The sequence below is a fragment of the Diplotaxodon limnothrissa genome, linkage group LG3 (genome assembly GCF_057381915.1).
Source record: "Diplotaxodon limnothrissa isolate DT_005_m linkage group LG3, D_limnothrissa_male_GT1.1, whole genome shotgun sequence".
Lineage (NCBI taxonomy): Eukaryota > Metazoa > Chordata > Actinopteri > Cichliformes > Cichlidae > Diplotaxodon > Diplotaxodon limnothrissa.
The window spans coordinates 69,253,802-69,275,620 of NC_140598.1; the positions used below are offsets into that span (position 1 = coordinate 69,253,802).

Here is a 21,819-nt window from a genome sequence, read left to right on the forward strand (position 1 = left end):
AAGGCATAATATTACAATAATACATACAGAATGGAAGAATTAGTTATCAGTCATGTATAAAAACTGAAGATTTTATTCTGCTTTTTAAATAATTAAGAGAAAGTGACAGAAACAAGACAAAAGTTAGGCTGGAGTTCCTGCTATCACTGGGTAAGGGAAAGGCAGGAACATCATGGATATGTTGTCATCACAGGGCTAACACAGAGATTCAACCATTCACACGCCCATATCCACACTTAGAATTACCACGTAACTATTAATTAATACATGTGTGTACTCTGCATATTCTCCCTGTGTGGTTTTCCTCCCAAACAGACTCCAGCAGACTGGAACGAAGAGAAGACAGCACTAACACTACATCACTCGCACCTAATTCAACACTAATAATGACAACAAAAAAAGAGTGTATCCTGCCTCTTGCCCTATGATTGCATGAGTTAGAGGTTCAAATAGATTGTGAATGAGAATTTGCTGTATAACTTATGGTGAAACGTGGCTTCTAGTGCTCAGAGTAGTCAGTAAGGCTAGAAAAGCACCATATTAATGCCAGTCCACTGACACAGTCGCCACAAACTGCAGATCATGTTGGAAGCACGGTCCTTTCCACGCAATGCTCCAGTTCTTCTGACAGTGATGTGATGTCCAGTGAGAAGTAAACACATTTTTTTACAGCTTCCCCTTCTTCATATCTGCAGTTTGTCTGCCCAGTGACTCTGCGGAAGATCAGTACAAATTAGCAAAGTAATTAAGCACCTTAAATCTTCTATATTTACTCTTCATTTTATTCCAGATCTACTGGTGTGGTGTACACACACAAGATTTCTGAAAGGGATGTGACATTTTAAGGCCCAACTGTACCTATATGTCCAGTTACGTAAATTAGAATGCATACAGTCTTTATCAATTAGAGATTGAATCAGAAAGATCATCTGATTCAAATGATAAAATGCAGAAACAAAGTGTGAAAAACTAAGTACATATGTAAATAGGCAAGTAGAAGCCAGTACTGCTAAGCTCAAATGCACATAATTAACTGATCATCAAGTCTGAGCACTTCTATGAAAACAGAGGTTTTGGCAGTTTGCAGGTCAGAGTAGAAAATTGTTATATAGATTACCACTCAGAATACCATACAGCATCAGCCTCGTGCCAACAAAACAACAAAAAAACAACAACAACTTTATTCCGATATTAATCGAATCTAAAATTAACATTGAATTAAGATACTCGTGTGCAACAGTGTCAATCATCTTTGCCTCCAGCTGACAGGCAACTTTAGGCTCACAGCTCCTCCCCCCACTGACAGCTGAAGTAGTTAACATGCATTACACTGAGCAACACTTTCAGAGGAATTTCAGAGCTCAGTAAAACTCTCATTTCAGCAACACTGAAATATTAAACAGTTATCATAAACGTTAGCCTGGCTGGCACACACAATAACATTAGGTGTTTAGCATTAGCAATTACCCGATAGCCACATTAGCCATCTGTTATCATTAACATTGCAGCCAGCGAACTGCAATTAGATAAAAGACGAATAATTATTGCAGAGCAGATTACGGACACATGGATAAGCAGGCAGTTTGCTGGCTGTGCAGAGCAGAGGGGAGACTGTAGCTGAACTGAACAGAACGGAGGGGCCAGAGAGTGGAGAGCTAATCCTGGCAATTAAAGATAAATAATAAAAATGGAATAAATTATAAATTTGACTGAACAGCACACAGTACTACTAATACAGGATATGAAGCAGGCAAGGAGGTGACCGGGGCAACAGACATCCAGAGGCCCCCCCAGACCACTTCAAGGACAATGGCAGCCCCTACCTGGAGAAGAGCAGAGGTAAGCAGCCAGCAGCCACAGTTCAGAAGGCCCAGGGCCACAGAAATGAGCCCGCAGGTTGGGCCTGGAGCTCAGGTCCTGTGCCAGAGCAGACTGAGCTCCAGGCCCAGGACCTGAGACCCAAGAGCACCACGCCCACCACCCAAGCAGGGGCCCATCAGAGCCAGGTCATGCAAAGCAGCCTTTGAGAGTGAGCCACAACCCAACCGAGCACCCAGCCGCAGACACCGAGAAACACCAATGCACCAGCCAGTGGGTGGGGGCGCCAACCAGCACCAGCACTGGCACCAGAGGTGAGGACCCTGTTCAGTGTGCCCACCTCAAAAGGCCCTATATGTATGTGTCATTAAAGTGTAAGGAATGAGAGTGTCCAAGTTGTGAAATCAGAACAACCCTAGTCAGCACAGTGACCCCAAGAATCAAACACACCAGAGGCCAAAATTCTTCCACTGCCATGGGAGAGACTGATAACGTCATAAGAAAATGATTACTCCGAGTTGTGGCTGGTAGACGTTGTTCTACAAGCTACTGAATCATAGGGTGTACTTGGTTTTCACACACTGCTTTGGCATTTTGTCTTAATTTTGCACATGAAAAAAATAAAATAAAAAACAGAAATATAGTGAGACTCCAGTAACCGCCTCCAGCATAATCAATGCGAGCAAAGCTTTTTGTGAGAGGCTTTAGAAAAGAACCAACAGGAGACATGCAAATAATAAAAGTGAGTAATGAACAGAGAGCTGAATGTATTCTATCTAAACATACTGAGCATGAGATGCTGTAACTAACTTGGGCTGCAGACAGCGTGACCTCCTCCAGGTCTCCGAAGCAGCCGTGTTTATGTCGGATGAGACTTCCCCACAGCATCGAGCTGTCGCAGGAAGGACACTCGCCCTCAACTGGCAGAAGGTGGGATGGCTCAGACCTCAGGAAATATCTGGCAAGGCAGATTACATGACCTCTCATCCCACAGGAAGGGTGGACACAGCTCAGCTTCTCTGACACCTCAAAGAGCACAAAAGCATTACATTGTTTACATTAAATTCAAATTTCAAATTCAAATTTTATTTGTCACGTACACAGTCATACACAGTACGATATGTAGTGAAATGCTTACATTACATTACATTAAATTCAGCTAAAATTTCAAGTAAAGTTTGAACTATTACTGGTTCTGGGACACAAAATAAACTTTCAAGATATTTTCAGGCGAGACCTCGATTTATGAAGACATCACCTGTTTGTAAAAGTGCTCCCACATTTTCGGAAATGCCTGACATCCCACCAGCTAGCAGTAGATAGTCGACTGGGATGTCAAGGCTCACTAGAGCCAGTCTTGTGTCAAGGTAGTTATCCCCGACAGAAGTTGTTTCCCCTGCGTCGGGAGCCCGACTTTGCACATTATTTTCAACCCTGCGTCGTTTGGATACTCAGTGGAAGTTAAAGTTGAGTTGAATAAAATTCACTTAGATAACTTAATGTTCATTTCAGTATTTTATTTGTTCCTGAGCAAATCGGCTTGGCTGAGACTAAAGTAAAATAAAACAGAGGAACAGGTCAGGAGCTTTGCTGCAGAGCAGGAAGCTCCACACATTCTCTCCACTGCCTGTTTATTTGAAGAAAGGTCATTGAAGTAGTTTAAAATGTTCCTAGATTAAAAAATATATATCAACAATGTACTCAGATGGATATGATTTGAAAAACAAGTATCTAAACAACCAAACGATATCTGAGCCATTGAGTATTTTGATGAGTTAATCCTGCTGACCATTAAAGACATCCTGCTGTTTAAACTGAACAGAAATGTGTAAAAGCACTGATACTGATCTGTTAGATGACTCTACCTTGATGTGCTTCTCACAGAGAAAACACATGGACGCCTCCTCCTCTTCCTCGTCCTGACATTGTAGCGAGGGTGTCTTTTTGGCTCTTACGGTGCCAAAAGCGATGGGGATATGGAGGGGAGGCTGCAGGCCAGGCTCAAAGTCCATCCTGTACTCCTGTTTGAGCCAGCGCGCTGTTAGCGGCAGTCTGTTCCATGGCGCCACCCTCAGCATGTTGGAGACGACTCGCCAGTGGAATTCCAGGCTCGATTCTTTTCTGGAGCGCCGAGATACATGCACAAGCCTCCTGGAGGAATGAGGGTGCTGCCACGCCCACTCAAACTGGCACACAGAAACATGACAGTCACACAGCCACTCAGGACAGTGTCCAGCTTGGATGGAGCTTGCAAAATATTAATCTGATTTGTGTGAAGTATTTTCCTCATTTCACTTGGTGCCTAAAACCTTGTCTGTTTTCAGTCTGGTTCAATTCTATTTATACAGACGACAGTGCCACAAGGTGCTTTATACTGTACGGTAAAGACTCTCCACCAAGTAAACACTAAAACCCAACAATGAGAAGACCCCTATGAGCAAGCACTTTGCAACAGTGGGAAGGAAAAACTCCCTTTTAACAGGAAGAAACCTCTGGTAGAACCATTCTCAGGTAGGGACGGGAATCTGCAATTCCATTACCGGTAATAAAATATAATGTTCAAAGTAGTCTTTAAACATTTCAGGGCCTTTCAAGGCATCAGAACTACACCTGAGAAGAGGAGAGATGTTGTCTGTTGTGTGTGTGTTTCAGATTTATTGGAAATGCAATTAGGCTGTGACATAAAAAACATAGTGTCTCAGAACACAAACACTATGGTCACTATCTCTTCTACTCTGTGGTTATTTGGTGCTAAGACTAGCCACGGATGATTTTGTCTCCACTGCGACAGTCTTCTGACCACAATAAATCAAACAAGACTAGAGTTCAGATTCCAGAGTTCATTTAAACTGAACTCTGGAAACATTCAACTAAACTTCAGCTGTTAATGTTTGATCATGAATCTGACCTGCACATGCAGTCATGGTCATGTTTCATGTTTTTCTTTCTGTTAGCTTTAAGGATCATTGTCTGAGATGAATGGTTGAAAATCATGCTCAATTTCTGTGCTGAAAAATGGGCCTCTATTTATTTTTATCACTCAGTAAACATACCCTCCCCCCACCCACCCACTCACTATCATTAGGTGAAAAAAATGACAAATGGAAATTTCATCACCTAAAGCCCAGATTGGCAGATTTCTGCTGAAATCCAATGATTTAAAGCAAAGCAAAGAAAATTAATCATCACATTTATTATATACTAACATTTGCATGAAATTCCAACTGACAAACTGTAGAAGATTGTTTCTTTACATGTGGTCGTCCAAACTCTGAAAACTGTGGACGCATGAAACTGTGCTCTTATTGCTATGGGCTTGGGTGACACTTTATTATAGTCACAATGGCGCTCTGAGAGTTTTTGATTCATTTCCATCACTTATAGATTGGACAGTGTCTTGATACTTACCCTGAGAGCAGCAATATCAGATGGGAAGCCGTGGATAATGAGGACCATCTCCCTGTAGACAGACGGACACAGTAAATAGTAACTAATGTCCAAGGTGCGGTATACCGTACAGTATAAAGTTGCGAGGCCCTACCACGGTCCTCTCCCGCTGGTCCTCTTGGCCCCTCCTCTGTGCCTCCCAGCATTGTGCTGTCCTATCCTTCGCTCTGGGTTCACAGTGAAGCCGATGTAGATACGGCCTTTAAATTTTGGATTGATGCAGTACAGCATATACACCCCGAAGAAACTTTCCACCTCCACTACCATAGTAACAGCATAAGCAGACTACTCTCATAAGCCCAAGACTGAATCACGACTTTACCAGATATCGGTCACAGTGGCTAACATTGGCTACATGCTAAAGTATTATACAGGTATAATACACACCAAATAACTCCAAGTATTGTTCAACACTTACGTGACTTTTGCACAAAATCTTTACGTTTTTCATCCACAGTTAGCCACCTCCGACTGCTTGGTCGCTTTAAAAAAAAAGTACATACACATAAACAGCCTCTGTATTAGTAGTCGAAAAATCTGCCTGATAAAATTCAAAATTCAAAAAAGCGTAACGACGCAGAGTAGCTAACAAAAGCGTAACATCTTATACCAGTCAGGCTATACTAACACATCTATGACTAAAGATGTCGGATACGTGCAGTCTTTTCTGATTCATTAATCGAAACTGCAAAACTTTAGTTTGGCTTTCTGCATAGACCTCTAGTGTTATGATTTGCTATTTTAAATAATTGGTCCCGCCTACTGTATGTACGGCTCTCAAATGATTGGGCACTGTGTAATTTGTCACAATGCAATTGGTGTTTCTTTCGGTCTGTTGTGATCTTAGCGCCGAAGACTGACGCCAGTAGGACGTCCGCACAGAGTCACTAAGGAGCGACAGCATCACAGCTTTTGGTAATACTCTCATCTTCAACGATTTAACAGTCGAAGAGTATTTTTCTTTTAAATATACCGAGAATGCACGAGTGAATATAACGCCCTTATTTTAAGTGGCAGTTTACATCAGTCATCAGATCCAGTGTGACAAAGCAGCTGCCGGTCCGGCTAACCACTAACCCTGCAATCGGTTTGTTTCCGTTTTTATATCATGTAGACATGTCAGTAACAGCTGATCACATCCGGGACAGACTTATCAAAGAGCTGGCGGCAGTGCACGTGGTAGGTTCAAGGCTGTTCCTAAGAGAGAGAGAGAGAGAGAGAGAGTGTGTGTGTGTGTGTGTGTGTGCACATTCAAAGTGCTTTCAGTCATTAACAACAAAACCTTAACTTTGAAGTAACATTTTACAGGGCCCATTTGTAGCACAGTGGGTTAGGTCTGTTGCCTCACAGAAAAAAGGTTTGAACCCCAGCTGGGTCCTTTATGTGTGCTATTTGCATAATGCCCATGTGTCTGTGTGATTCCTCCCGCATTTCAAAGACATGTCTGTTAGTTTAATTTGTAATTCTAAGTTGGACATGGATGTGAGGTAGAAGCACACCTATCTACATAATCAGTTTCTTCAATTCCAACCTCTCCACCATCACATACAAGACAAAAGAGCTGTCAAAGCACATCAGGGACAAGATTGTAGACTTGCACAAGACTGAAATGGGCTACAAGACCAAAAGAAAGAAAGCTGGTGAGAAGGTGACAACTGTTATAATTCAGAAATGGAAGAAATATTAAACGACCCCCTATTATCCCAGGTTGTATGCCATATGCAAGATCTTACCAACATGAAAGATGATGGGTGAGGATGATAACGGTTGAATCAGCCCAAAACTAGACAGAAGGAGTTGATGATTTCAAGGGTAGGTAGGACCAAGGCCACCTGGAACACCACTTGGAAAACACACTACGCTGTAACAGACTGAAATCTGGGTTGAAGAAGGAAGGAAACATCTAAATAATTCAGAGAAGGCTTGAGAGAAAGCGCAGTAATAGGGTGAAACCAAAATTTAGCTTTTTGGCCTCGACTCGACTCACCATGTTTGGAGAAAGAGAAATGCTCAGTATGACCCAAAGAACACCAAGCATGGAGGGTGAAACACTATACTTTGAAGGTGTTTTGTGTTAAGGCTTCAACATACAAACACCTGCACACTTTCCAGCCCACTTAAAATCCCGAGTATAAGAGATGATCCTGTCGAACCTGAAATAACTGGTCTGTTTTGAAAATGTGTAGAGAAAGTACAGATATTTGTTTAAAAATGTAGGGAGTAAAAGTACAGTTGTCAGAAAAATTAATACTGAAGTACAGATTGGTACTGTACTTAAATATACTTTTAACCTATGCATTTGTACTTCATTACTTTCCACCTCTGGGCAGGACTATGTATCATAAAACATTGAAGATGGGTCTTCCATCACAACACTAACCCAAACCATACCGCCAAGGCAACAAAGGAGTGGCTAAATAAGAAGAACATTAAGGTCATAGAGTGGCATAGCCAGTCTCCAGGACTCCAATAGAAAATTTGTGGATGGAGCTGAAACAGCAGCCAACAAACCTAAACAGCTGAGAGTTTCTGTGAAGACTGGGTCAGAATGTCTCATGAGATGTGTGCAAGCCTGGTGACCAACTACAAGCTTTTTTTTTAGGCAACAAGGGTTTCACCACCACTCATGTTTTACACATGACACACAAATCAATTTATAACTTTTATGTAATGTATTTTTGCCTCTGTTAAAATGAAACTACCATGAAAAAATCAGAGCTGTAATTATTGACACTATGTTGTAATAATGTGCATTGCTGGAATGAAAGAAGGTACGCTTACATCAGTGTACTTTTCATACTTTACATGAGTTCTTTTTCTAATGGCACATAAACCAGTATATTTCAGAGGAAGTACAGAAGTACAGTAAGGTGTCAGTTTGGCTTCTGGCTAATGGTGATGCTATCTCACTGTTTTTAAACAATGCAAACAATGAATTGATTAATGCAGCAAATAATATGAGCACATCATTTGGTTATGAAAATGTTAGTTGCAGCTTGATACTCAATAGTTTCACTTCACACAACTACTGCAAATCTACCTTTTTATAATAAAGGATGAGTAATAATGACCTTGAAATGTATTTTTATAGAAGTATTTAGATTATTTGTCTTAAGTAAAGGTACTCACATACTTGATCTTGTGCTTAACCAGGAGGTGGAGGATACATCAGCCAACAGATGTGCTGCCAGCTTCAAAGTGCTGGTGGTTTCGCCCCAGTTTGAGAACAAACCACTGCTGCAGAGACACAGGTAATAACACATGTGCCAGTGTGTACGCATGAGGTGCTGATGACAAAACAAAGCTGTGGATGGTTTATTTGTTTCTCTGTAACCTTAACCTTCTTGGGTTAAGAAGTAAAAAAGGCTCAAGGGATGAACCTGTGTTATGGCTACATGTAACAGAAAACTAGGCAAAGAATTTTATATTGTGTCTTTAGACACTTTAATAGTAGCGTACTGCAAAAACATATATTTTGTTCCAATTACTTTAATTGAATATATGAAAAATGTAAACAATAAAAAAACAAGTATTTTTGCAAATACCAAGTGATTCCTTAATGGCTATTAGTGCAAGACTTTGTATGGCTTGAGTCCTTTAAAAAATTAGCAATTTTAACAGGAAATGAAACAAAAAGAGAAACAAAATTGTATATTTTTGCTTCAAATCATCATCGGTATGTACAGAGGAGGTGGGGAGAGAGAGGTTCAACATTGTGAGTGTGTAGAGTCATCTTTAAAACACAGTGGAGGCTCTAGCCAGTGGTGTGGAGCATGGCAATGATCCCACCAGTGCAGTTAAATCATACCTGGATAGAAGAACACACAGTGGAGCACTGTCAGTCATGGACTAGCCTCCCCAGAGCTCGACATTATTGAAGCTGTGTGAGATTATCCAGACACAGAACAGAACAAAGGCAGAAACCTCCGAAGAAGAACTTTGAATTTCCTTCATGAAGGGCAACTATTCCTGAAAATGACCTGAAGCAGCCTCAGAGTGTTCAGCGTTGCCTTTCAAGCTGGTTAGAATTGTGCAACATATGTCTGCAGATTTCCATAAACCACAGCAAATATTTTCTATTTTCCTAGCAAAATATAAAGAAATGAAGTGTAACGCAGGACTTTTGCTCAGATTATACGTCTGTGGGGGTTTCAGTGAAACTCCTTTCTAGCCGTTTCTGCAGCCTTAAAGCTCGTCATGTCACTGTGCTGTGTGTACTGTGTGTTGGCAGGATGGTGAATACTTGTCTAGCCGAGGAGCTGAAAGAGATCCATGCTTTTGAACAGAAGACCCTCACACCAGAACAGTGGAAGAAACAGAATTCACAATGACACACAAACACTGTATCACGTTGTTGCCATAAACACTCACTGGATATGTAGAACGGATACACTTCTTAAATTCTCTTTAATCGACTGGCAATAAAACTCTTAGATGCTTCCTCCTGTCTCTGTTGAATCATTTTTATTGGACTCTCTGCTGTTTTGACAGCACAACATCATGTTTTTTATTGCTAATAAATCATGATAAATACATTTAATGAAGTTACAAATGCCCACTGCAGAACATGGTAAATGGTAAATGGCCTGTATTTGTATAGCGCTTTACTACTCCCTAAGGACCCCAAAGTGCTTTACACATTCAGTCATCCACCAATTCACACACACATTCACACACTGGTGATGGCAAGCTGCATGTAGCCACAGCCACCCTGGGGCGCACTGACAGAGGCGAGGCTCATAATTTATATATAATTTATTCTGTTTATTTTATTTATATGGCACAAAATCAAGTAAACCCTCACCTCAAGTCAGTATGTAGTTTATCTCATCAGTGCATATCATTAGATAAGGTGAGGTGATGGTGAACAGTTTATTAAAGAAGATCATTGATCATAAAGGTACATCGTTCACCATCTCACAATACTGCGATTGCAGCCATTCCCCAACTCCAACTATGTGATTTATGTAATGGTGAGCGTGTCATTTTAAGGATGTGATTAAATCCTAAACTTATAGTGATTCAAGTATTTTAAGGAGCAGTGCTGTTATATGTCATATGGGGATGCTGCTGGCACACTACATGTCCCAGTGACCCCCAGGATTACAGATCAGTGGCACTGACTTCGCACGTCATGAAGATCCTAGAAAGGCTCGTCCTTGACTGTACATATACAACAAAATTGTTGATTACCTGACAGGAAGACCACAAGGTCTGACAAGGTGATCAGCAAGACAGGGGCGCCACAAGGGACAAGGGACCTCTCCCCTTGGACATTGTGGAGGACTGTAAATACCCTAGAGTACACATAGGGCATAGGAAGGGTCAGAGAAGCTGAGGTCTTTTAACATCTGTGAGAAAGTGCTCATGATTTTCTACGAGTCTGCTGTGGTCAGTGCCATCCTCTGATGTTGCAAGTTAAGGGGTGATAAATGCCAAGATCAAGTGCGGATCAAGAAACTGGTTCTGCAAGGCCAGTAATATTGTGGGGGATGGAGCTGGGGTGGTGTTGGAGAGGTGGATGTTGTCCAAGATAAGGACAACGTTGGACAGTACCTTCCACCCACTCCGTGACATGCCAGCACATTCAGTGAGAGACTGAGATTACACAAATGCACCACTGGATGACACAGGAAATCATTCCTGCCTGTGGATATTTGTCTGTACGACTCCTCAGTGTAATGCACAGTACACAGTGCAGTAGTCACACCCTTTTGCACATCCTCCACAGTGAAAATAATAAGATTATACCGTTAGAGAATCTGTAACCACATAATTTCTTTAAGTCAATAAAGTATTTGATTATGATTCATTATAAAGTGTTGTCTATATCACGCTTTTTTTGTGAAAAGTGCATCAACAGCTATCACAAAATGATGCACTCTAAACCCTGTAAGAGCGTCACACACGTATGTTCCCATGATAACGTTGGAAGGAGTGTATAAATGGAACTTGCAGAGACGTTCACTGTGTATGCTTTTACTTCCTTTCAAGTAAATAAATGCGTTGGAGCTCGCTACTGTGTCTCACTGTGTCTCACTTCATAAGAGACTTTTTCTAACAATAGGTTATAAATGATTAAAATCACTTGGAGTATGTGTGGTTTAAGTGGAGTATTGTTACAGTGATTTGAAACTCGTACATAGGTCTCAAATCTGCCTTAAAGACTGTGAGAGAGAAACAATAAGTCAATAGTTTCTAATCATATTTTCATGGTTTCACGCACTTTTCACACAGCATTAGGTGCTCACCTGAGCATGACACTATTTGTTGTGTTTTGTGCATATTTACTGGCTGATATGCTTTTGACCTGAACTTGTGACTAAGCTATTAATGATCATGTGCTCCCAAATAAAAATAGATTCAAAAAAATAATAAAATCTTTGCATCTGAATTTTTCTGTTTCTGTTTGTTTTATACATTTTTTGGTGTTTAAGTATAAAGTACTTGGTGAAGTCAGTGGGTAAAGTTAGCATACGATATTGAGCATTTTTTAAACGAGTGATGCTGTATAAAACAGCTTCTTAAAGGTAAAAAGGGTCTTACATGAAGACTTTTTAGGCTTATGACATTTTAAATATGCTAGTATAGGGCTGGGCGATATGACCCAAAATTCATATCTCGATATTTTTTAGCTGGATGGCGATATAAGATATATATCTCGATATATTTTTTTAAAGCCATAAAGTAAGAACAAGAAGAGAGTTCTTAGTCAAAGCTGTGTCCCAGATGTCACACAGGCACTTTTATTAACATAGAGCAGATGTACATAAAATTTACTCAAAAATAAATTATGAGCATTTATTAAATAATAATGCTCCATAAATAAAAGAAAACAATGTTGTTTTTGTGCATAACAAAAAGCTCACAATTGTGCAGTCAAAATGTAAACTAAAAGACGCTGAGCACAATAACAAAGACAGATTTCACAGCTGCTCTGTTCCCAACTTGTACTGCGTGACTGACAGCCTGGAGTTTGAAATCCGCTTCGCAACCACGTCTCTTAACAGGTGCCATTTATAGTCCTTATACACAGTAGGGTAATATTACGTTGAAGCACAGTACGTATCACTCCGCGAGGCTCAGCCGTAATGCTCCGACAATCCATCAAGCGGTGCAGCTCCGTAGCTTACTAAAGTCGTACTAAAACATTTTTTGACAGATTGCTGAGCGCCGTGTTCCACATAAAATCGGTTCGCGGCCATCAAGCACAACCAGAATTCATACATAAGGCGCGCTGTCAACTTTTGAGAAAATGAAAGGATTTTAGTCCGTGCAGCACCTCTGGGCTGCATGGCGTTAGCGTGGTTAGCTAGCTAACACGTTGACGCCGTCCAGCCCCACGCACGGGGCGATGCGCAGTAACTCGTTAACGGAGATTTGCCGTGTCCATCTTGTCGCTTCCTGCAGGTGAAGCGATGGGGGACGAGGAGGAGTTGTGTTCAGTGAAGGAGAGGCGAGGCCGAGTAACATTGCGTAAAGACGAAAGTGGACGAAAGAGAGGCAAACCTGCGGCTCCACAAGTATAATTATAATGTAACATAGACTATATCGATATAAAGGATATTGTCACATCTTATATCTCGTATAAAAATATATCGATATTTTTTTAAAAACTCGATATATCGCCCAGCTCTATGCTAGTATATTTTTGTATGTGTAGAGGTGTTTTTATAGTGTGCCATTGCATTAAAGGAACAGTTCTGAAAAGATTCCTCCACCTCTCTCCATTTTTTAGCTAATGATACTGTCGTGACACAAGCATGTCATGTGGCAGGCAGAATGCAGGACTCTGCAAACAGTCAAAATCACAGCTTTATTGCTATCAAAAAGCAGAGAACATCAAGTCAAGTGATCTTTATTTATATAGCACATTTAAAGGACATCAAGTGTCGGCCAAAGTGCTGAACAGAGGGATAATATAATCAAATAAAAATAATTAAAATAGATAAGATCAAAACATTATAGAAAAGATTGTGAGACATCCATATATGTTTGTAAAAATATATGTGTACATGCAAATATGCACATACATATACAAAAGTGTACACATTCACACACAAGCACACATACATGAACATAAAATACATGTATAAGTATACACATGCAAACATCGTCCAATGAGATAAAAGACCAGAATAATAAAACAGAATAAAATAGGTGTCAGAGAGATCTGAAAGCCTTGGAAAATAGGTAGGTCTTCAGATTTGATTTGAAGAAGGAGGAAGAGGGAAGACTGTTCCAGAGTCTCGAGGCGGCAATGGAGAAAGCCTGTCACCTCTAGATTTGAACTGGGAGTATGGAAATAATAAAAGCGTCTGACTGGAGGAGCGCAGAGTTCGAGTGGGTAGGTGTAGGCTAAGGAGATCTGAAATGTAACCTGGAGCCAAACCATGGAGAGGTTTAAAAACAAATAATAAACCCTTAAAATCAATTCTATATTTAACTGTCAGCCAATGTAGAGATGCAAGTATCAGAGTAATACTCTCTCTCGTTCTGGTTGCGGGCGGGACAGGCTTGAGTGACACATGCCTAAATAGAGAGAGTTACAGTGGTCAGTCAGAATCAACAGTACAGTAATCAATGAGAAATACAAAGCTACACTCAAGCAGAGGTGGTACGCATCATGAGGGAGAACACAATGAGGAACAGAGGGAGATGCAGACTATACAAATGGGAACACAACTGAACTGAATCACAGCTAATGAGACAGGCGGAGCAAAGCTGAACATCACACACAAAGGACAAAATAAAACAGGAAGTAACACACACACACAGTGAGACTCAGACTAAGAAACGTGAACGTGACACTGGGATCAGGGATACGGAGAGACATGACAGACTGGGGAGACAAAAAGGACAAAATACAAAAACAGACAGATGCCGACATATTTCAGAGGTTTAATATTTTTTATCCACAGTCTTTATATAGTATGAGGCATACAGTAGGTATGCTGGTACACAACATGTGTTGCATCAAAGGTTAGGGCCAACATGCAGCCTCCGTACATACAATCCAGTAGCTAAAACCAAGCATAGCAGCCAAGCTACTTTGAGATCTGACCAGCAGTTGGTGGTATTACAAACTATAATACATAATATTGGTAGAGAGTCAATCTGAACCCTCCCTAAATAATAAAAGGGCATCTTGTAGTCCAAATTCCCAGTGATGTGAAGTTCTCACTGTGAATATGTGCAAGCTGCACAAGCTCCATAGTGGTTCCAGCAGCTCACCACATGATTCCTCTCATGGACTCGGGTATGGTGGGATCTCAGAATCGCTGTCAGGAGGTGTTTTTTTGTGTTTTTGTTTGTTTTTACCAAGGATCAGCTGGTGGTGGGTGGACTAAATGGATGGAGCCTAATTGATGTATTCACTCTTGCTCAGCCAACTCTCTTTGCTTTTCACGTCAGTGCACAGGTGAAGTGCAGTGCATTTGTGTGTGGTTAGCTAGACTCGTCAGCTCCTGCAGAGAAATCAGGCCTTCTAATTTAACCTCTGTTATACATTTCAGGGCTAGGTTATTGATTTCTTGCCTTTTCACTCCTACTTGAGCAGATTTATTTCAGAGTGGTTTGAGTCATTGTGAGGAGCTTTGTTTGCAAGGCCAGTTTGTAACGTGTGTTAACATAAAAAGCTTTTCATCTTCAACTCAGAGATTTCTACTTAGTGTTAATTTCAGGTGGTGTATTCCTTTGGTCTTTCTGCTGAGCAGGACCAACTTGGCCAACCTGTTTTTGCCTTTGCATATTTATTGACTTAATTTGTAATAACCTTTTGGCCAAGCAGCTTCATGTAACTAAACTCTATTCAAACACTCCTTCCAGGGCAAACATATTCAGAAACTCTCAGGGTTGAAAGGAAAGCATAAAGTCATAATTAGCTCTTAAAGAGAAATGTATCTGGTAGAAAACGCCAGGTTTTATGTCACATGAACATACACTTGCTCTGTCCTGAATAAATTATCCATCCTCATACACTCAGGCTCAGACAAAGACACACACTTTTCCCCTTGATGGCTCTTCCATTAGCACACCTCAGGAGGGTAAGTGGTGGAATTAATCCTCACACACTTGACACTCTCGCTCTGTTTCTGTTTCCTGTTCTCTGAGGGATGAAATTAAATCAGCATTCAGCCATTTCTGATCTAAACCTGATGCTTGATGCTGTCAGGGGTGTGTGGTGAATGATCTGCTACATTCAGAGGCATTATACTTACTATGTTCCACTTGTTTGCATTTTAGTCTAGCTTCTGGGGTGGCAGATAAGTCATAATATATTCAGGAAAATGAAAATACATGTAAGGTCACTGACTCACAGTCAGTCTAAAAATATTTCCTGAGAAGGAAATTCATTGATATGGTGCCATTCAGTGAGTATTTTAAAGTCTGATTTTTCCTTTTTGTTAAGTTTCAGTCAGCTGAAATTTGTTTTCAGTCATTTAAAGCTTTGTGTCTATCTCATACTGAACAGAATCAGAACAGCACTGCTTTCTTTTTAAATTCACTAGATTCATTTTTTTTTCTTACATAACTGTTTCTCTCTCCTTGTTTTAATGCCATCTTCTTATTTATTTCTCCTTTTAACGTGATTAAAAGGATACTCGTTTCATTGTGACGGAATAAAAGTGGGTGGTAGGCAGAGACGGGCTCCTCCAGGCTGCACATTAGGGAGCACTGTCCACTCACAGCCAATCACAGTCTCTCTGTGTGGGTTGTCCCTGTGTTCTCGATAGTTATTATTCACTTCCGGCTCTCTTCCACAGTGTGTCTTTGTTCTGTCTTCCTCACCTCACCCCCAACTGATCGTGGGAGATGGTCACCCCTCCCTGAGCCTGACTCTGCTGGAGGTTTCTTCCTGTTAAAAGGGAGTTTTTCCTTCCCACTGTCACCAAGAGGGAAGGCGTCTCAAACTTAAATGAGCTGTGGGCCACTGCTAGCACTGTCATCTCATGTGAGGGTTGTTTGTTTTTTAAAATGTAAAATATTGTGTAACAAGAGAAAACTGCAAACGTGAACGCAAATGTTTTTCCTCCCTCTTAACTGAAGCCTTTCATTGAACTACCAAATAAACACGTTGGTCCTCGCATTCTGGTTAGACATGTGGCAGCACTTCTGCTATCATTGTGTTTGTATTTAACAAATTAAAAATGCAGACATAAGGTTACACATGAGTTTGTGACTCTCTCACTGAACTAACAGAGCCGATCCCTCAGCATGTTTGTGCTCTCTGCTCATGTCCCCTTCATATTCAATCTGGCATATTTTGGCTTTTTAAAGAACTTATTTTAACACTGAACTCAACAACAAATAAATCCTCCCTAACAAAAAAGTCACTTTGAGGGTCAAATTGCATTCGATTTCTAAGTATACTAACCCCAAGTTGCTTTCCGAGGCGTCCACTAGATTTGAATGTTAGCTAGAAAGCACTTAGGTGTCGAGAAACGTGCTTGTCTGAATGGTTAAGGTTTGTTGTATGGAGTATGATAGAAAGATGTCATATAAGAACCCATCCATTTACCAATATAAAGCACCTTGAGGCAACTGTTGTTGCAATATAGCACTCTGTGTTAGCCCTGCCTGATGACCTGTCCTGGCTCTGTCCTTCCTCTCAACCTATGGCAGCTGGAATTGACTGCCGCCCGTTGGTGACCCTGAACTGGATAAGCAAAAGAAGAGGAATGAATGAGAATGTTTCTCTGAGATGAAGCAGATAGAAATCAGCTGTAATTCATTTACGGTTTCATTGATTTTATTTCTTTTAACTGATGTTTATAGTATAAGTTAAATATACAAAGGATTGCTAAACGAGTCCATGTGCCTTAACTATTCACAGAGGAATAAATAACTTTTAAAATGAACTGACATGAATTGATTTCTATTATTTGACAGTGACAGAGATAAAGTGGTACACCACTTCCATGTCGTCAAACAAGCATATGCGCTGAGCTGTGTCATGTAAAGTGAAAACTATAAGACGCTTAACAAGTACTGTTCCTTTTTCTTGCCTCACTATAGACTCTTACTGCTGATATTCAGTGTGGCATGCAGCTCCCCAGGCTCATATCCAAGAAGGCCTTGCAGGTTGCATACGAAGCGATAGACGTAGCGCTTGCCAGCGGTTTTGCGAATAATGTTCTTGTCATAGTAGTAGCGCAAACCACGGCTCAGCTTCTCATAATTCATCTTAGGTTTGTTCTTCCTGCGACCCCACAGCACTGCCACCTGAAGAAATAATCCACATGTAAACACCAGCAGAATAAGCCTCGTGTTTCCTTTTTATAACAGCAACATGATGATTTCTAAATGACCAATATTGAAGCAGTAGTTAGCAACGTCAGCTCATAGAAGAAGGTTCTTTGGTGCTTTCATTGCAGAGTGGAACATGTGGAGGTTACAAATATGCCATTACAAAGTGAAAAATACCCTAATTGAAATGTGGCCCTTCATGCTCTACTCATGCAGGTATATATCCTGATATGTTGTGAACTCAGCATTAATGACCTCGTCAGGATCCGTCAGTTTGAACTCCCAGCCATTTCCTGTCCAGCTTATGCACGAATGACAGCTGCGGTCTGTCAGAAGCTCCAGCAGAAACTGCCAGAGCTGAATGGGCCCACTGCCTATTGAGACATGACAGAACAAATGAGTATGCTTACCTCATGGCTACACCTTATCGTTTACCTCCTTCAGCCACTCTACTCACCAGTGTAGCCAGCAAGAACTGCTACAGGTATTACAGCTGTCTCCAGATCAGTTTTGCTGCCTGCACATTCCCTGAAGTTCCTCTGTTGCTGAGGTAACATGAAGGCATTTTCAGACATGCTCTCTTCCATTACTGGCTGGACGTCATGGTGCGGAGCAGCCCATGATTGAGTGCCCACAGCGGCAGACTCATCCCCAAGAACACTCTCCACTTCTGAGCCTGTCCCTGGACACACATTGGAAACAGAATCAAGTGATGTCTGCCAGCTCAACTGAGTGGTCATATCAAACTGTAGATTAGTCTACAGTCTTCCAAAAATGAGCTGATGTAATAAAGTAACTAAAATTAACTAACTGAAGAAGAGAGCTTTAGTCGGAGCACAGTCCAGAGCCTCCTTCTACAAGGATGAAACACAGAACACACAGCTGCAGGGAGGACACGGCAAAGAACAGAGGGAGACTCAGACCATATGTACACAGGGAGATGGAAACACCGAGGAACACAGCTGAAACTCACTGGGAAACAAGGCAAAGGAAGCAAAACTAAAGACAGTGCACAGGAGATAAGTAACAAATAAAATAAGACAGGAAGTAACGATCACTGAGTCCAGGACAAAGACATACAAACGCGACACAAGTAATGGGGAAACCAGAAAACCACAGAGACAAGACACAGAGATATCCACACACAACTGGGCACACAAGAAGGGAAATATTACATAACAGAGACACGTGGGCTCAACAAGAACATAACTAAAGATCCAAACACACTGCTGGAGGATAATGAAAGTATAAAGGGAAATAGCAACCATTTTCCTAAAGAGCATTACTAAAACACAAGTGATCCTCAAAAACTCACAACCCTGGCTCCAAGACCCATCGACCATGAAACGATTATTATATTCCACGTCAGCTGTAAGTCCTCTAACTGCAAAGTGGATGTGTTACGAGCCACAGCACCTGTCAGCCCACATAAATGCTCTGCTCACTCAGTAAGCTCCTCTGGCATTAACATCAGCTCTAAAACTGTATGTGGCTCACTTACTTTTGTCCATATTGGGTCTTTTTCCCTTTGTGGAGCAATTCTGACTGTAATGCTTTTTATTCAACTGATGACTCAGTATCATGTGATCTGTCTCACCTCCATTCCCTCGTATTTCCTGCAGCGGGGCTGCAGAGCTAATGTTGCTGCTGCCACGTTGTGAATAGGCTGGATAGTGGCCTCCATGCTGCACACTCATTGGTTCCAGATCGTGGAGGTCTGAGCTCTCACTGGGATGGTACTGAAGGTGGTAATTATCTCTGTCTGAGCATCCCTCAATCTCTGAGTAATTTTCTGAAGGAAACACGACAACAAAACAACAAAAGTCTCAAGCTTGCAGTTGGGTGGTGCGTGCAGACGGCTAATGAAGAAGAGCAGTCACGTTCTCTCAGTGACAATGGGCTTTATTCACAATCAGTATGCACGCATCTGTGAATGAACTATGCATACAGTTCACTCTGTTCCATATATCAATATATAATTTTTTTCACTGATGATAGCAATAGTATCAAGTTTGAAGCAGTTCTATTTTTTTTCATAGTCCAAACATATACAGGTGGTAGTATGTGGCTCAGCACATCTATTCAACACTGTCTGAAATGCCACATAATGACCTGATGAGAGAAAGGACTGAGCAAAGAGAACTGACCATTTAAAATTTCAGAGTTTTGAATTCTTCACCATTCTTGTGCAATGATAGAAAACAATGTGGCTAGAAAGCTAACTCTGTGCTTTTCAACAAAAGTGCTATCACCTCTCCTCATGGTCTCCAGGTGCTCCCACAGGATTTCTCCTGCAGTGGAGTCAGACAGCAGGCCCAGGAAAGCCTCTTGGTCAAGACCACACAGCTCGCTGCCATCCAGACCTCTGAGGTCTGAGCCCAGGCAGCAGAGCCCAAACTCAGCCTGGCACCAGTCCAGCCAGTGGTTCACCTCCCACTTCGACCACAACCTAGGATCTAAATATACATGCACATGCATTAATAATAGAGTCGGCAACACGTGACAACTAATCAAAGCTCCCACTGTACCCTGTGGAAAGTGACAGCTGATTCTCTCCTGAGTGAAGCCTGCAAAGCTGGCTTTCACAGCCTGAGTGAAGACCTCCTTACTGGTTGGGGTGAGGGGGGGGACCTCTAGGACATCAAACTCTGGAACAAAAGTTATGTTTACTCTTTACAACACATTAAAGACGACCTATCATTAAATATTTCACAACTTTTGATTCAGTTATTTCATACATGGTGTAATAAAGCTAATCTACAGAGATTAAGTTTATTATGATGACACGTTTATGTATGTATGAGCTACACAATTAGAATATAAGTTAGTTATGTGCAAAAGTCTTGAGCCATCCCTCTCTTTTTTATTTCTAAGGACCCAGACTTTCTTTTAGGTGATGCTCTTTCTTTTCTTTTTTTCCCCCTTATTTTATTCAATTAAATTTATTTGATTTATATAGCACCAGATCAAAACAACAGTCACCTCAAGCCACTTTAAATTGTAAGGAAAAGACACAAAAATACACAATAAACCTGAACCTCACCATTTTCAGATGAACTTTTTTTTTTCCACAAGAAATTTTAAATAGTATTTTCAGGCACTTTGTTACCAGCAACCTGATGAAAACATCATTTTCTTTCTTTTCTTGGTAACTTGGTTTATCTCAGCATGGTGTGCAGCGTGTCAGACAAATTAAAGTAGAGCCCCGAAGTAGGTGGCCTAAAAAGAAAGGACAGCAAATGAACAATGTCTGAAACTCGTGTCCTTAAGAAATAGCACCTGACCCAGGACCTTCATCTGACCCATCTGCTGTTCTGGAGCCAGAAGGACGGCTGTCTCGCATGCTGATGAAGTTCACCTAATTTCACAGAAATTGGACTGAAAATCAGTGGCAGCCGGTTTGATGGGGGAATGAAGCCAACTGTGAACATTGATTTAAATCACCATCAATACGTATGTATGCCTGCAGTCATCTTTAAAATGCAACAAGGCTCTGTCATGTTTTGTTGTTGGTTTTCAGACAGTGGTGTGGAGGTTTTTGTCAAAATTAATGAAATGATGAATTCAGAAAAGTATCATTATGAAAATAACGTCAAACACACCATCAGTGCAGTGAAAGCAGAGCCGCAGAGAGAACACAGTGGAGCACCATCGTTCATGGACCGGCCTCCCCAGAGCTCAACATTATATTATTACTATTAAAACAGTGCGGGATCATCCCGACAGAGAACAGAAACATCCAAAGAAGAGCTCTGGAGAACTATTCAATAAATCACTGCATCAATATCCCCATTTTTCTAGCAACACATGGAGGGGGGACTCAAGTCTTTTGCACAGCACTGTATTAGCTGTTTAAAACCTCCCAGACATTGTCATCACATTAATCAGCATGAACTAAATTATTAGATTGTCAACCAAAAGTGATGCGAGTCAGCTACAGGATGCACAGTGAGAGACGCTGGTTTGTGTTTGTATGATGGGGGACTGTTCCACTTTGCTGTCAGTCCGAATGATCTTCTTAGTTTGAGAGTAAACAAATTATGAACAAATACACTTTTTTCTAATATGCTATTGGTTCTATGCTGCTTATAAATGCAAAGGCGAATAAAGTTTTGTGTTATAATATCAGCCATGTCTAACATAATGTATTAGACATATTGACAGACAATAAAAAGATTCAAAGTAAAAATCATTCATTCTGATAAAACACAGAACAGAGAGATGTTGGTGTCTTACCGTAAGTGTTGCCATCCATCTCAGTGTGTGTGAGACTGAGGATCAGGTGGAGTAAATAGGGATCACACG

At 41.0% G+C, this 21,819-nt stretch overlaps 3 protein-coding genes across 3 annotated transcripts; 1 reads left to right on the top strand and 2 right to left on the bottom strand.

Annotated features, from left to right (window-relative positions):
• Positions 1-8: 8 nt before the first annotated feature.
• slx1b (structure-specific endonuclease subunit SLX1B) lies at positions 9-5,760 on the bottom strand. Its single transcript, XM_085351146.1, has 5 exons — positions 5,360-5,760; positions 5,227-5,278; positions 3,684-4,004; positions 2,629-2,844; positions 9-713 (listed from the first exon to the last, which is right to left on the bottom strand). Exons 1-5 carry the CDS (start codon positions 5,530-5,532, stop codon positions 684-686), a joined length of 792 nt encoding a protein of 263 aa, XP_085207272.1. The 5' UTR covers positions 5,533-5,760; the 3' UTR covers positions 9-683.
• Positions 5,761-6,120: 360 nt separating this feature from the next.
• Positions 6,121-9,700, top strand: LOC146637664 (bolA-like protein 2). Its single transcript, XM_085351147.1, has 4 exons — positions 6,121-6,180; positions 6,380-6,444; positions 8,419-8,516; positions 9,497-9,700. Exons 2-4 carry the CDS (start codon positions 6,382-6,384, stop codon positions 9,594-9,596), a joined length of 261 nt encoding a protein of 86 aa, XP_085207273.1. The 5' UTR covers positions 6,121-6,180; positions 6,380-6,381; the 3' UTR covers positions 9,597-9,700.
• A 7,577-nt stretch (positions 9,701-17,277) lies between these two features.
• On the bottom strand, positions 17,278-21,769 carry LOC146637665 (protein C-ets-2-like). The gene is made up of 7 exons (XM_085350407.1): positions 21,751-21,769; positions 20,043-20,162; positions 19,767-19,970; positions 19,112-19,306; positions 17,972-18,196; positions 17,770-17,888; positions 17,278-17,490 (listed from the first exon to the last, which is right to left on the bottom strand). The coding sequence occupies exons 1-7, from the start codon at positions 21,767-21,769 to the stop codon at positions 17,278-17,280; spliced, it is 1,095 nt and encodes a 364-aa protein (XP_085206533.1).
• Positions 21,770-21,819: the final 50 nt, after the last annotated feature.